Source organism: Tenrec ecaudatus, chromosome 4 (assembly GCF_050624435.1).
Source record: "Tenrec ecaudatus isolate mTenEca1 chromosome 4, mTenEca1.hap1, whole genome shotgun sequence".
NCBI classification, from domain to species: domain Eukaryota; kingdom Metazoa; phylum Chordata; class Mammalia; order Afrosoricida; family Tenrecidae; genus Tenrec; species Tenrec ecaudatus.
The window spans coordinates 166,276,215-166,291,092 of NC_134533.1; the positions used below are offsets into that span (position 1 = coordinate 166,276,215).

Genomic DNA, 14,878 nt, shown 5'->3' on the forward strand with positions numbered 1-14,878 from the left:
CAGGTTAGTATGCTTCTGTAAAGATTTAAAGCTCTGTCGTCTCCACTCCCAGCCAGTCCTGGGGCTTTGGGGCTCGGCTCAAGGGGGGTGCCTCTGGGACATGGGGGTACAGTGAATGGTATGACCCTTTGCTTGCATGCCTACATAGTAGGGTATGCTGAGCCCTGCTAGGGTTTCCTGTATGGGCTCCAATAAATTTCTTCCCTTTTGCTTAAAAACAAAAAAAGAGAAAAAATTTACAGCTTTAGTAACACTACAGGACAGTTCTGCTCCGTCCTACAGCATTACCATAAATCAAAATCAACTGGATGGTAGTGCCCGGAGTACGATTTGAAGAATATTTGTGTATGATTTTCAAGGTCATGTGTTACTACCATATACACAAAGATCTTAAACAAAGACATACAGAAGTAGGAAGGATTTCTGCTTCTAAAAGGTCTGAGATTTGTGCCTATAAATCTTTTGTTGTCAAAAGTGTTCTGCAGTGAAACAGGCATTCTATCTATCATTTCCTACATAAAATGGATTAATTCTATGATACTGTTCTGTTTGAATGCTTTGTTAATGTTTGCATTTTATGCAATATCAGCGAGTCTCCTTTACTTCTTATGCCGGTGCTAAATAGAAGGCTATATGCAAATCAACGCTATGCTAAATAAGATTTTGCTAAAAATGTATGCATACATTTTGCACCGATAGCTTAAGAGATGTAGAAATTTTGTGTTTAAATGAAAAACTATATGTTATCTTTAGCATAGCCCCCCCCCCCAAGGTTGTAGGATTCTGGCTAAATTCATTGTTCATAGCCATTTTGCCCGTTTCTAATTTGCAGGTTACTGATGAATAGGCAAACTTTGTCTTGTCTAGTAGAGTTTTAAATGATTTCTACCCCCTCTGTAGAAAAACAGTTTGGGTACTTATTTGCAAATCATTCTGGTATGTGTTACTGTGTACAAATTGTCAACCCTAATAAAATGTTCTCTTCCTCTAGCTTTCTATGTATCTCACTAAAACCTTCTGAACTTACTTTTCCAATCTTTCTCCTTCTTTCCTGGTACCATCACCAAGCGGTAAACCTTGACTGTCAGATCCCTATCCAGACCATAGGTCACCTTGTAGCTATCTCTTTCTCCCAGGAGCATAAGACAATTGCCCTTTGATACATCTCAACATATAGTTTCATTAGTTTTGAGAGAAACCAGCAAGAATCTTGAGACACCCAGGTAGGGAATGATTGCTTCTGGGTTGTGGGGAGATGAATGATATTTACATATCTTGACCAAAAATAGGGGAGACATGGGGAAGGGGAAGGGCAGGCTGGCTGTGGAGGACTTGACTTGAGCCCTGTGTTCCTGCACAACCAAACTCGCTAAGAAACTCGCCTGCCTTTTTACATTCTGAAGCAACGAATCACAAAGGACCATTCTGCTCTGTGTATTCTAAGAAAAGATGGTCTAGAACCCTGAAGCCAGAGATGACTGCTGTCTTTATCTACCGGGATGGAAGCCCAGGCCCTGCCTTTTCTTTGAGATGTGCATCTTTGACGGAGAAAGAGCCAAAGCCATCTTCACCAAACCACATGCTGGGGGTTGCTGAAAACGGTTTTTTCTCTACTGTAGAAGTTTTATAGATTTTGCAGATACAATGTGAGTAAGTTCTGGGGACTTTTGTTGGCAAACCTGAGCCAGAGACAGTTCTAAGTAGTGTTCGGGTTTTTTAATAGGGCATATCAAAGAGGGGGTTCAAACTGTTTGAGAACCCATTGGAGACAACTTGGAAGCCAAAGAGAGGGTGTGAATGTGTTTCAAGTTGAAAGAGGAAGAAAGGGAATACAGAAGGACATTAAAAACCCAGTAGGTGAAGCTAAAAAGTCACCCCGGCTTTATGAAGTGTTTGAAAACTGTCCAAAGTCCCAATACTTCAGGACATTGAAAGGACTTTTGGCGAAATGTCCCATTTTCTGTGCCAAATAACCGTCTGGATACCGTAGTTATAGAGGCAGCAGGAGGGTGTGGAAAGTGCTGTGCAAAAACTTACGGTAGTTTCTGTAATGGTTGCTAAAATCGGCCCTATATTAATGATAAAGAGTTTTAGACTGCTCTTTTATAATAACAATTTTACAATAAGTAGCAACATTGCCTGGAAAGAAGATGACCAATTTAAAGTGATGATATTAAAATAGACAATATTCTTGTAAAGTGCCGGTGTTAAGACATAAGTATAAGAGCAGGCTGCCTAGGGAATATGATTTTAACACTATTTGAAAAGGGGAGTCCTCCGCTGTGGATATTATTGGCATGGTTATCCAAGGCAATCCTCTAGTTCTCTGCTAAGCGCCAACTCTTCCCTGTTAGCCACGTGAGCCACATGAATTAAACAATCTATGCCAGAATGCTCCATAGGAAAGAGGAGAGTCAGGCCTCATCTCACATACTTCTGACACCTTTTCAGGAAGGACCGATCCCTGGAGAAATATCAGGCTTGGAGAAGTAAAGGTCGGTGTAAAAGGCTAATGAGACGTACTGGTATAGGAGCTGCAACAATACCGCAAACAGAACAGGTGTGAAAATGACTCCGAAATGGGCAGCGTTTCATGGAGCTCCACATAGGGCTGCAGTGGATTAGACCTGAGTGGACGGTACCAGAAAGAACATGCCATCAACCGTTCTCCATCTACAAAGGGGGGCCCAGTAGAGCAGGGCATTGAAGAAATCACCCTGTGCCTGGCAGGCAGAAAAAATAATGTCTGGGATCTTGAAGTCTTTCCTTAAACAAGCAGCCATCTAAATGAGGTGTCAACTAAGACACGGAAGAAGCACACCCGTTTATGTGATGCAAGAATTGTAAATAATAAAATCAAAATCCATAGAAAGGAACAGAATGAGAACTTAAATGGTCAACGTCAAGTGTGCAGAACATTTTGGATGAGAGTGGAAGCCCCTGATCCATTCGCCGGATCCCTGCACACATTAAGCCTCCACTGAATCTCCCAAGACCATAGTCCAGGGTGCGAACCGCCCTGCTGTCAGCCAGTGGTCCCTGTAAAGTCGATGATGGCAGATGCAGTTAGGTTAAAATGTAACACCTTATCATTTGATCTCCATTTTGACCCATTGTAGAGTTGTTTCGGTTTTTAATATGGTCTACTTTCTTTTCCGTTGAGGCTTTGGTTTTGTTTGTTATTTGTGTATTGTATAGTTTTCTGTATATGAAATCCAAGATAGGTAAATCTATAGAGATAGCAACATGGCAGGGGAGGGGAATGAGGAGTGAACCGCAGCCATTATGGGAAAGAGGAAAATGTTCTGAAATTGTGGTGGTGATTGTACAACTCTTCTTAATAGGATTGAATTATTATATTATATGATATGTGAATTATATGCCAATAGAGCTATTTAAAAATAACATATGGCTAAGAATAATTTCTTTAGCTATTTTAGTTGAATAATAATAAAATAGTATTGATTAATTAAATGTACTCATCTCTGCTAGGCAGAAGCCACTGTGTTAAGTTCTTCATTTAGTTGCCCTTTACTGCATATGAAGATAGAGACTATTATGAAGCTGATTTTAAACTGAAATCAAGGCACAGATAGTTCAACTGACTTGCTCAAAGTCAGATAGCTAGCAAATGGTAGTGCCTTGATTTAAAGTCAGACTTTGAACTTTAACTGTCATGTCTTTATTCTTTTGACTCTGAAGTTTTATTCCCTCTATAAATGGTATTATTTCCAAATATACAACCATTACCACCTTATAGCTTAAGAGAGGTAATGACTGTTATTCTAAACCATTTAAAATATTGTAAATGTTCTAGAAGTAGGAAAAACACTCTACAAGGTAAGGGGGGGGGGGGAAAGATAGCAGATAAGTCATCAATTTATTGCCTCTCAGCTTCAAATCTACTCTTTATTGCCTGTTCTGTGATAATGGATTTGGGTCTTGTAAATATTTCATCTTTAGCATGAGGCAGAGTTGGGTTACTAGAAGGTGCTGGATGGACAGTCACACTCCTCCCCATCCCCCCACATGCCCTCCCCTAAATCCTCACTGCCATCGAGTCAATTCCGACTCATAGAGACCCTATGAAGGACAGCAAATAACAGTTTTCAGGGTTTCCCAGAATATAAATCTTTATGGGAGCCACCAGCCTCATCTTCCTTCCAAGGAGCAGCTTGTGGGTTTGAATCATGAACCATGTGGCTAGCAGCCCAATGCCTATCCCAAATCACCTCCAGAGCTGTGCTAGAAAGACACTAGAGGAAAAACAGGTTGTCTTCTGTATGCAGTGCGGTTCACCAATCAGACTCCTGCAGTTTCTTCACCACTAGCCTCCTACTGCAAGGCTTCTCCAATAACAAGCTCCTGAAGCACATGTGACTTCTCTGCCTACACATACAGATGTGGCGTCTCCAGAGGCCAGTGGCTTCACCTGTCCATGTGAGGCACTGCACCTGAATGGCTTTTCCCCAACAATGTCTGGGTCTTAGTCCCCAAGCTAAGTGGACACTAGCTCTCAGGCCTGGTGGTAGTGACTAATCTTTGTACCTATTTTTTTTTTAGGATTGGTGTGTTGCTCTTGTTGAAAAACTAAGTTGTCATGAAAACTGAGAATTTTCTAGGAGAAAGTAAAATCAGCAGAGCTTTTGAAGGCCATAGGAGTTGGTGCAATAGTTGGAAGAATTTGGAGAATTTCCAGTGAACATTTGCTGAGTGTCATGTAGAAAACTTTAGGATAAAATAAAGTATCATACAGTTTTGCAGTACTTAGGAGACAATGTCCTGCTAAAGAAAAGATATTTTAAGTCAGAAATAGATTAATTCGACTACAGTTTCATTGAGAACTGGCATTGATCAGTTCCTTATGTGATCAAGATGACCAGTCCCTCCCCTTCTTGGAATCTAAGGAAAATAATACTAATTTTAGTATTTATTAATATTATATACCTAATTTCAGTAACAAATTAATATGAAAGTTGTAAAGCATCAGCAAAATATGCCGAATAGCAAAGAAGAAAATATAGACTAGAAGCAGACTCTGGGGTCTCTAAGATATTGGTATTAGTAAACCAGGCTTTCACAAGTATAATTATAAATATGTTAAATAAGACACAGACAATCAGGACAAAATGGGTTAAAATATAGGGAATTTTACCTGAGAATTAGAATCTATGCAAAAGAGATCAGGATGGTACTCCTGAATTGAAATAAACAAAACATGAAACGAAAGCCTTACTGCCTGAGTAAATATTTCATTTCTACAAGGAGACTTGTAGAAAACAGGATTAGAAATGCCAATATAAAATGTCCAAACTGAACTTCACAGAGGCTGCGGGAAGAAAGAAGAAACCAGCACAGGAAACATTTGTGACAGCGTCAGTCTAGGATGTGTATGATCGGAATCCCAAAAGGAGAGAAAATTTTAAAATGGGGAAAATATTTTTGTTGTTGGATGCCACCAAATCAATTCCAACTTAGAAAAGTAGAAAAAGATAGAAAGATCCCAGCAGGATTTGGGAAGTTTTACTGACCTGCAATCCTTATGGAAGGATTGATTGCCAGGTCTTTGAAGAAAGATGTGTTCAACAAGAGTTCATGTACTGTGGTTCATAGCTGACCTCTATGCATATAATTTCCTTTTGTCGCCTGTGTTTTCAATTCTATACCATTAACTAAACCAATAACAGTATCAATGCACAATGATTACAACTGGGCTGCTAATCACAAGGTCAACATTTTAAAACCACCAGCCAGCTCATCATGAGAAGGATGATGCTTTCTACTCCTGTGAAGATTTACAGGCTTGAATACTCACAGGGGCAGTTTGACCCTTTATACGTCAGCAGTGACTTGATGGCAGGGGGAGGGATGCTCCAGGGGGAGGACTAATAATGTTCTCTAACAAATGACAATAATTTCTCTAAGGTTAACCAGAGACATATGTATAAACCATAGATGCCTGCATGGGTTTTGGACTTGCACTTCATTCCATCCCCAAGAGAAGAACAGTAAGTTCTTATGATGTGGCCATGCTTGGCGCTCAACCTCATGAAGAGATAACTAAAGATATGGGAGCTCTAGCCAAGTGTAGTAAAAAAAACCAGATGATGCCCAAAGAGTAATGTCTGGGGCCTTAAAGGCTTATTTTCACACAAGCAGCCATCTACCGGAAGCGTCAACTACGTCCACGTGGAAGGGAGCACAGGAGCCTGTGTGACTTGAGGATTGTAAAGAGCACAAGAACAGTGGGTGAAGGGAGACGTCGGACAGGGCAAGAGATGACAAAATAATAATTACGAGTTATCAAGGGCTCATGAGGAAGGGGGAAGCAGAAAGGGAGGGGGGAAATGAGGACCTGATGCCAGGGGCTTAAGTGGAGAGCAAATGTTTTGAGAATGATGAGGGCAATGAATGTACAGATGTGCTTTACACAATTGATGTATGGATGGATGGTGATAAGAGTTGTATGAGCCCCTAAGAAAATGATTATAAATAAATAAAAGAAGAAATAAAATCATAATAATAACAATATATGAGAGTAACCAGGGTTCGTAGGGGAAGGGAAAAGGGGGAGCTGAGATCAAAGAGTTCCAGAAGGAAAGAAAATGTTCTGAAGCTGACTGTAGCAGCGATTGTACGACTATGCTCAGACTATCTTAATGATGGGATGTTATGGCCGCTGTTAACAGCTCCCAATAAAATGAAGAATTGAAAATTTAAAAAAGAAATGTTGCCAGGATTAAATTGTGAACACCTGGTTTGCAGTGGAAGCCCCAAATCCATGTGCAGGGTCCCACGTGGATTTAGACTGTTGAACCCCCTCTCATCAAAGTGGAGGGCTCTGAATAGTCCTGCTACCAGACAGAGAGCATTGTCAAGCCCACTGTGGGAGAGACAGTAAAGTCATATTATCTTATCCTTTCATCTCCCTTTAGACCCATGTTAAAGCTGTTTTGGTTAAGAAAAAAAAACAGTCAAGGGGAAACACATGGATTACATGCACATGGATCACCCCAGGCAAACCCTCTATGACCGTGTGAATATCCTTGTTAATGTGCAGAATGCGTTAGAAAGTGGATTGTTACAGATGTAGTTAGTTTTAAATTTAGCACCCTATCATTTGATCTTCCTTATGATGCTTCTAGATTTGTTCTAGTTTTTAATATTTTCTTTCTTTTTTTTTCTTTTTGATGGGATTTTTATCTGGTTTACTGTTTTGTTCTTGTTAGTTTTTCATTCGTTAGTTAGTTGTTTTGGTATTCATTATTTTTCTGAAACTGAAGTCTGACATAGGTAATTCTATAGAGAGAGTTATTAGGCAGGAGAAACTATGGGAAAATGGGGAACTAATATCTGAATCCTGAAGAAACTGTCCTGAAGCTGATTGTGGAAACGATTGTGCAACCTTTCTTGATGTGACTGAACTACTGAATTGTATGATATCATACAATAAAATGGATACATCAAAAGTAAAGAATTCCACTGGCTCCTAAACAGTACAGATACACTAACTCTCACTCGCTGCCGTTGAGCAGCCTCTAACTCATGAAGACCCTATCGGACAGGGTAGAGTAGGCCCTCGGACTTTCTGAGGATGTGACTCTTTCTGGGGGCAGAAAACCTCTTTCTCCCACATGAATACAGAAAACCGAATTTAGATCCTTGTCCTTCAAACTCCCAAAAAATATTTTTAAAGACTGACCAAGAAAAATTATTAAAAGCAGCTAGCAAAAAAGATATTACATGCAAAGAAGAATCAATAATATTAGAAAGTGAATTTCAGCAAGAATTATGAAATATGGAAATTGGTGATATAATCTCTAAAGTGCTAGAAAATAATATTCAGTGGAAATACCCTTCCAAATTCAAAGGGAAACAAATATGCTTTTATAGATACACAGAGCTGAAGAAATTTATTCACCACATTGTAGGAAATATTGCTTGTTATTCTCACATAGAGAACATGGTCTCAGATGGGAGTCCAGTATCACAAATGGAATCACGAGCCTAGGAAAGAGTACTGCACCTTCATTAACATAATCGTACAACGAGATAATAAAAATTGAAAAACTAAAAGAGAAAGTAAAATGGAATGATTCAAATTAGCTAGCTAAAGCATAATTACTCCACAATTCTGATAAAAATAAATACCAACCTTACCACACAGTACACAAGGTACTTTATGGTTTGACTCTAACCACCTACTTAGCCTTAACACTCATGTCCCTTCTAGAACTCAGCCATTTGAACCTTGCAACCCTGGTAGTGTAGTGGGTTATGCATTGAGCTACTAACCCCAAGGTCAGCATTTCAAGACTGCAGTTCAACTTTCTGAAATCTTCAGGGCAGTTCTACTCTCCCAGAGAGTCATCAAGCATTGAAGTCAACTCAGCAGCCGTGAGAACTCCTTTGCCAGAAATACCAGTTCCCTCTTGTCTTATCTCTGGGGGTAGTCTGAGCAGCCTTTGAGTTGGTTCTGACTCATAGTGACCCTATCAATTTGACTTTAAATCTACAACTCAGGCACAACGTGCTATTCCTGAAAAATTCTCTCAGAATCTCCATTTACTCCCACACAATTCCCAGGGATACTCTCCACAAAGCCTTGTTGTAAAACACGGTTGTTTCCTTATTTCGTGATTTCACCAGTTTGACTTCAAGAGTTTGGAAGACTGACCATTTACATACCCTGTCTTCATGCAAAGGCATTTGACCGTGGGGATCATAACAAACTGTTGATTGCCGTGAGAACAGGAATTCCAGATCACTTCATTGTGTTTATGTGGAACTTGCACATGGATCAAGAGGCAGTTGTGAGAACAGAACAAGAGAATGCTGCGTGGTTTACTATCAGGAAAGGTGGGTAATGATGGAATCCCTCGCCTTGCTTACTCCAGCTGCATGCTGAGAAAATCATCAGAGAAGCTGGCTTATAGGAAGAAGAAGTTGGCATCAGGATGGGAGGAAGACTTATTGACAACCTGTGATATGCAGATGAAACAACTTTGTTGAAAGTGAGGAGGACTTAAAGCACTTGCTGATGAAGATCAAGGATTGCAACCTTCAGTACCGATGACAACTCAATGTCAAGAAGACCAACATCTCACAACCGGACCCATGACTAATATCATGGTACATGGAGAAATGGCTGACGTTGTTAAGGATTTCATCTTGTTTGGATCCACAATTGATGCTCGTGGCAGCAGCATCAAACGACAAGTTGCCTTAGATATATCTGTTGTATAAGATGCTACTTTGAAGACTAAGGTGCACTTGACCCAATCCAGGGTATATGTTCAATCACCTCATATGCAGGTGAAAGCTGGATGTTGAATAGAAGGTCAAAGAAGAGCTGATGCATGTGAATTGTGCTGCTTAAAGGACAAGGCTATCTTGAAAGAAGCATCCCAGGGAGCATGGATGGCAAGACTGGATCTGAAACACTTTGGAAATGTTGTCTGGAGAGACCAGTCCCTGGAGAACAACATCATGTTTGATAAAGTAGAGAGGCAGGGGAAAGAGGAAGGCACTGGACAGAATGGGTTGACACGGTGGCTGCAACAATGGACTCAATCGTCAGAACAATTGTGAGCATCGATGATGCAGGACTGAGCAGGGGTTCGTTCTGTTTTGCGGAAGGTCACTAAGGGTCGGCAATGACCTCTTCCATGGCACCTAACAACAAAATGTCTCTCACATCCACCTCAGTACAGCACAGAGAAGGCATTCAATAATTACCCAAGGAAGGGAAGGCTGAATGCAAATGAGCAAACATTACTTCACTATTTGTTTTATCGCCAGACCTGTAGTTCCACATGCTACGCCACAACACTGCGCACCCCGTTATTACATTCTGCCCCCACCTAACTCAGTTAACATCTCATGGGCTCACCTGTTGTAGTCGACTCAATCATTTTGACTGTGATCCCGTTTTTATTTCTGCTGAGCCTTTCTCTATATTTCTTCCTGGAATACCACAACTGCCCTTTCTCCTCCCTCATCCATTGCACACCATTCCTGGCTCTGCTGTGAGCCTCATTCTGTGAGTTTTTTCCTACCTCATATCCAGAACTAATGTGATTTCTTCTTAGGTAGTTTCACAGACCCTCAGCTGTGGTGTCAGGTTTTAATGCAGCCTGTCCGTCATCAATGAATTGCATCCACCTCGTTCAATCATTGATGACACTTTTGAAAGATATTTTCATTCCAAGAGGAGGCGTACAGTAAAAAAAAAAAGGCACATACAGAAATTGCAAAAATAGAAAAAGCATTAAGAAAAGAAGAATCTAAAAGAAAGAAACATTCTCTAAAACCTGTGAGAAAATTCTGAGAAAGTTCATTGGAAGAAATCCAGGAGAGAAAGGATCTTTGAAGACGTATTTTGGGTATTTTAAGGAGTGCTCTCAGCCACCTACTCCACATCCTTCCACAAACACATTCTCTATAAGGAGAGCGCATGAGTAGATTCCTCCTGTGACAAATATAAAAGGCATCTCGCAAGAGAAGGGTTCTCACTGTTGGAGAGAGTCCTTAGTCACATCCTGCTTGCCTCACCCCCTGTCGATGCGTCCTGTGCCTTACTTCTGACTTCTCGCTCCATCTCGGTCTCCCGCCATGTGCATGTCCTATGGCTGAGCTGTCTTTACAACTCTGCCGGGGCTCTCTGTGTGTTCACGCCCTGAACACCCTTCAGCCTCAGACTCCTCTGTGGAAACGCAGAGGACCAACTAGGTCCTCTCCAAGCTCATTCTTAACGAATCAGCCTAGTGACCAACAGTAAGATGAGAGACTAAAAGCCAAATCAGGGGCTCTCAAGGCGATTTAGAGCCTTGACATTTCTAACGTCACCTTTTTGTGAGATGCGGGAAGACACTGTGGATGACCCTCACAGGAATAAGTGACTAAATTTAGAAAATAGAACCTCTGAGAAAAGGTAATGGGAGGTGATAATAATTAGACAGAAACTATGGGGATGAGGTGTAACAACTGTCCTTTGTTTATAAGGGGAACTGGAATAAACATGTTGGCCAACTGTTCTCTCTTGTCATCGGGGACCACGCAAAGGAGAAGGCGTAAACCTCTGTAAGTATGGAAAACCCCCTATTCTAAAGGGCCTGTCTTTCTCAAGGATAAATGTTGGATCCCTTTCTCAGAGGATCGGAAATGTTCAGACACCATAAGGTTCAGATTCTGGAGTGTAATTCAAAGCTTTTGAATGGGACAATGTGAAGATTGGCACTTCTTATTAATGATTTTACACGAGTTTCCCTGCAGGGTCCAGATGCTTGCTTCGCGCTACAGGGAGGATCGGGTTTTGCTGCCTGGTGGTCTCATTAGGCACCTCTTTGTAAAGTGATTTTTTTTGGGGGGGGGAGGGGAGGGTCCAGAAATTACTTGCTAAATTCTCAGGAACTCAGAATTGTTTAATAGTCTGAAAAACAAATGATCCCTTTTGTAATCTTCCCAAACCTTCCCATGTCACTCAGTTCCATTGTCTGAGTTAAGCTTTCTTGTTGTCTCATCAGTCAGCCCGGCAGCTGGAAGTCCGCAAGACAATGCACTTTAAGTAGCCACTGTTTAGAGTGTTTCACATGAAAGAGTAAAATCAGATTGCCCGAATTTCTGTTCTCAAGCGGGCTTATGATGTCTCTTTCCCTGATATCACTTTTGAAAATTAAGCTTACTTGGGTGGGGAGTTCTCGTGGATGGCCAATTCAGGATTCAGGCTCCTGGCCTTCTGGCCTCAGGAGAGCTCCAGAGCACAAATACCTTGCATGTCTTCCAGCCTGCTGCTGTCCTTTCTGGAAGGACAGAGCAGCAACTGAGCGATACATCTTCACAGACCTGCCACCCGTTCATTTCGCTCCAACCTACAAAGCAAGCACTTGTCACGTCCAGGTTCTTCTACCTGATTTTTTAAAGGGATTGACTTTCACAGGGAGAGATAATGAAGGTACATGACGGTTGACGTCTCACTTTCAGAGAGTGGCGGAAGGGCTGGGACCTGGGACCAATCTTCTGGCTCTTCCCGAAAGTATTTCTCGTGGTCGAGAAGAAAGGCAGGTTGATGCACTTCGGGCAGCTCTTTCAGGACGCCGATGCTTAATGACCGAAATGCACCTTCACACCAGCGGAATTGAGGTGAGAGCAAGAGAAGTACAAGGTCATTAATCCTCCCAAGAAAGCAGCACATTTCCAAGCAAAGCTCACTTTTAAAATGTAACCTTTCTGTTAACTCAGCCGGTACAGCTGCAGGGGTCAGTAAACCCTATGCACACAGCTGTTCAAGATAAAGCCATGGTCTTTGTAGTCAAAGAAACTGAGCGGAGCTCACAGCTTCCCGATCTTTGTGTTATTTCCCCCCTTGTATTCGTTTGTTATTGCCACTAGAACGCGAGCTAGCTGCACCTTTGCAAAAGCGCCAGTTTCTCTGTGGCCTGCCCCCCTCCCCCACCCCAAGCAGCTCTTTTGTGAGACGGAATCTTTTTATATTTTTGCTGTTTAACAACACCTTACGATGATGAATTTGCAGGCACTTTTAAATTGTGCTTAAATGTGACCCAGAGATATGTTTTCGTTGTATTTCTATGGACACAATGAGATGAAAGGGAGCTGTTTTCATCATATCTTTGGAAACAACGTTCTGACGGGGAGAACATCTCTATTCGCATCAAGGGACAAATGGATTATGGAATGGAAATATGCAAAAGCGGGATTGAAGATGTGCCTTGAGGCCTGTTGGACCATCAGCTCTGTGACAGGGTGAGCTGTGGGGGTGCTGGGGGTGTTGGCGGCCTCTGTGCGGAGGCAAAGGGAAGAGGCCTACTCGGCACAGCTGTGGAACAGGCAGGTGCTCTGTCAGCGATGCTCTCCCATCAGCAGCTTCAGGAGCACCTGGAGGGCGGGTATAACCTGTATTGCCATGAACCAGCCCTGGCTTCTGCTTTCCCAGAGCAGGGTGAGGACCCATACCTAACAAGCTCCCAAAGAAGAAATCTTCACAAGCTGTTAAGATAGTGCCCTGCTCCGGAGACTCGGATACTTTAGTAATTTGGCTGAGTTTACATAGCTGGTAAAGGGCAGAACATGGACTTAAACCAAACTGTGGTTTATACCAGAGGTTGTGTTCCAAGATAAGCAGTAGTATCCATAACATGAACAAAGTATTTTAATAAAATTGTATTGAATTTCTACACGATATCAGCTACTGCTTAAAGTACTTTACAGGTAATACGTCATGTAAGTCTGAAAAACCCACCGAAGTCAATTAGTGTATAAATGTCTAGTGAATTTTAGAAAATAATTATGCAGCTTTTGACAGCCAAGTTTCGCCAGAAATTCTAGAATCAGCCGACCTACCATATGGGAATGCCACTGTCCCAGGGATATACATTGAAAAGATGTTCTCATTATGTGATGGATGGAGCTTTGAGAATTGTTCTCACATCTGTTTCTAAATAATATGCTTTTACGTGATCATGTTCTTTTGTTTCAATGATTTTTTTATATATAAAATTCTTTTGCAGTCAGACAATTACTAGATTAAGCCATTGTTCAGTGTGGCTTTAGATTTTCTGAAGGCAAAGAAATAGCTTTATTTCATTTTATGTCTAAACAATTAGGGGTGGAATTAACATGTTGCTGACATATGTGTTTGGGGAACTTTGCATGTTCTCAGGTGCTATCCATGTTTCCGGTATCGATCTCACAGGTCTGTCCTGACAGCTTTTGCCACTCAGGCACTGTGCAGCCTTGAATTAGTCAACACCTCTAGACCCCACTTTTTTTCCTCTGTAAAAGGAAAATCAGGTGACCTTCTCATCCAATTTACAGAACAAGATCACCCCTAGCACACAGAAGAGGTATTTTCCTTCAGCATACTAATTTATATAATCGTAACATAATAAAAATCTATCAACCCTGATTACTTACTGGATGCTTTTTGCATAACTTCAGAATGGTAAGGCTTATGTGTTCTTTTCTTGTGGAAATTCCTTCCTTTGTATTTCACATCGAAATTTATATCTTCTAATGAACTGACACTGGAAGAAAATAATTTATGATGGAATAAAATATTAACCACAAAAAATGAACACTTTCTGGGTAAGAGTACATATCTTACTTTGACATAGACCATTTCTATTCCTGTGGACCTAAGTAGCAACATTTTTTATACAAGTTAAGACACAATAATGTCTTGCTAGTCAGATGATTATATAAAAAGACAAGAGCAAGAGAGGCTAAAAGACTGTTTTGATAGCAAAGACCTTGACCTCATAACAACTGGAAGGTCAGAGAATAAACTATCTAGAAGAGAATTATACGGGAACACAACTGTCCTTTCCAAGCATGAAAGTTATCTGGGTTCAGTCATGACCCACAAGTAGAATCACTGTCATGCTTCAAAAGCTTATTATCCAGAATTAGTCTTTGGACTTCACTTATGGTACCTATCATGCAACTAAGTTCTTTGGGGTTTTTAATAAGTTCTTTTTTTTAAGTTGTCATTTTAAAACTTTTGCTGGAATCTGCAGAAATAAGAATTTTGCCAATAAACCATGAGAAGTAAAATCATTAGCGATATATAGCCAGTTTCTAGAAACCAGAAAATGGTCTTACATATATATATTCAGCATTCATTATCACCAAAAGTTCTTTTAGTTTCTTGGGAACACCAGACATCCATTGGCACTAACATCATGGAGTGCTGTCTGATCTTAGCCTTGGCCTGGCCTCCCCCTCCTGTGTCTGGGGATTTGCATCCCCTAACCTTTCAGCTCTACCCTTCCCCTGCACAGAACTTAGACTCCCACTGCTGCTAAGGATTTAATGATATGAGCACTTGAGAGTTTCCTAAACGTTCACTATCAGTTTCCTT

General features: G+C 41.1%; 1 protein-coding gene across 1 annotated transcript in view; it reads right to left on the bottom strand.

The window, feature by feature from the left end:
- The window catches only part of WDR49 (WD repeat domain 49), a 138,229-nt gene that overhangs the window by 9,150 nt on the left and 114,201 nt on the right, over positions 1–14,878 (bottom strand). Inside the window, exons 15-16 of the mRNA XM_075548893.1 lie at positions 13,933–14,042; positions 11,977–12,120 (exon numbers count right to left, since the gene is read on the bottom strand). Coding sequence (XP_075405008.1) covers positions 11,977–12,120; positions 13,933–14,042 — 254 coding nt within the window. The remainder of the gene's footprint in view (positions 1–11,976; positions 12,121–13,932; positions 14,043–14,878) is intronic.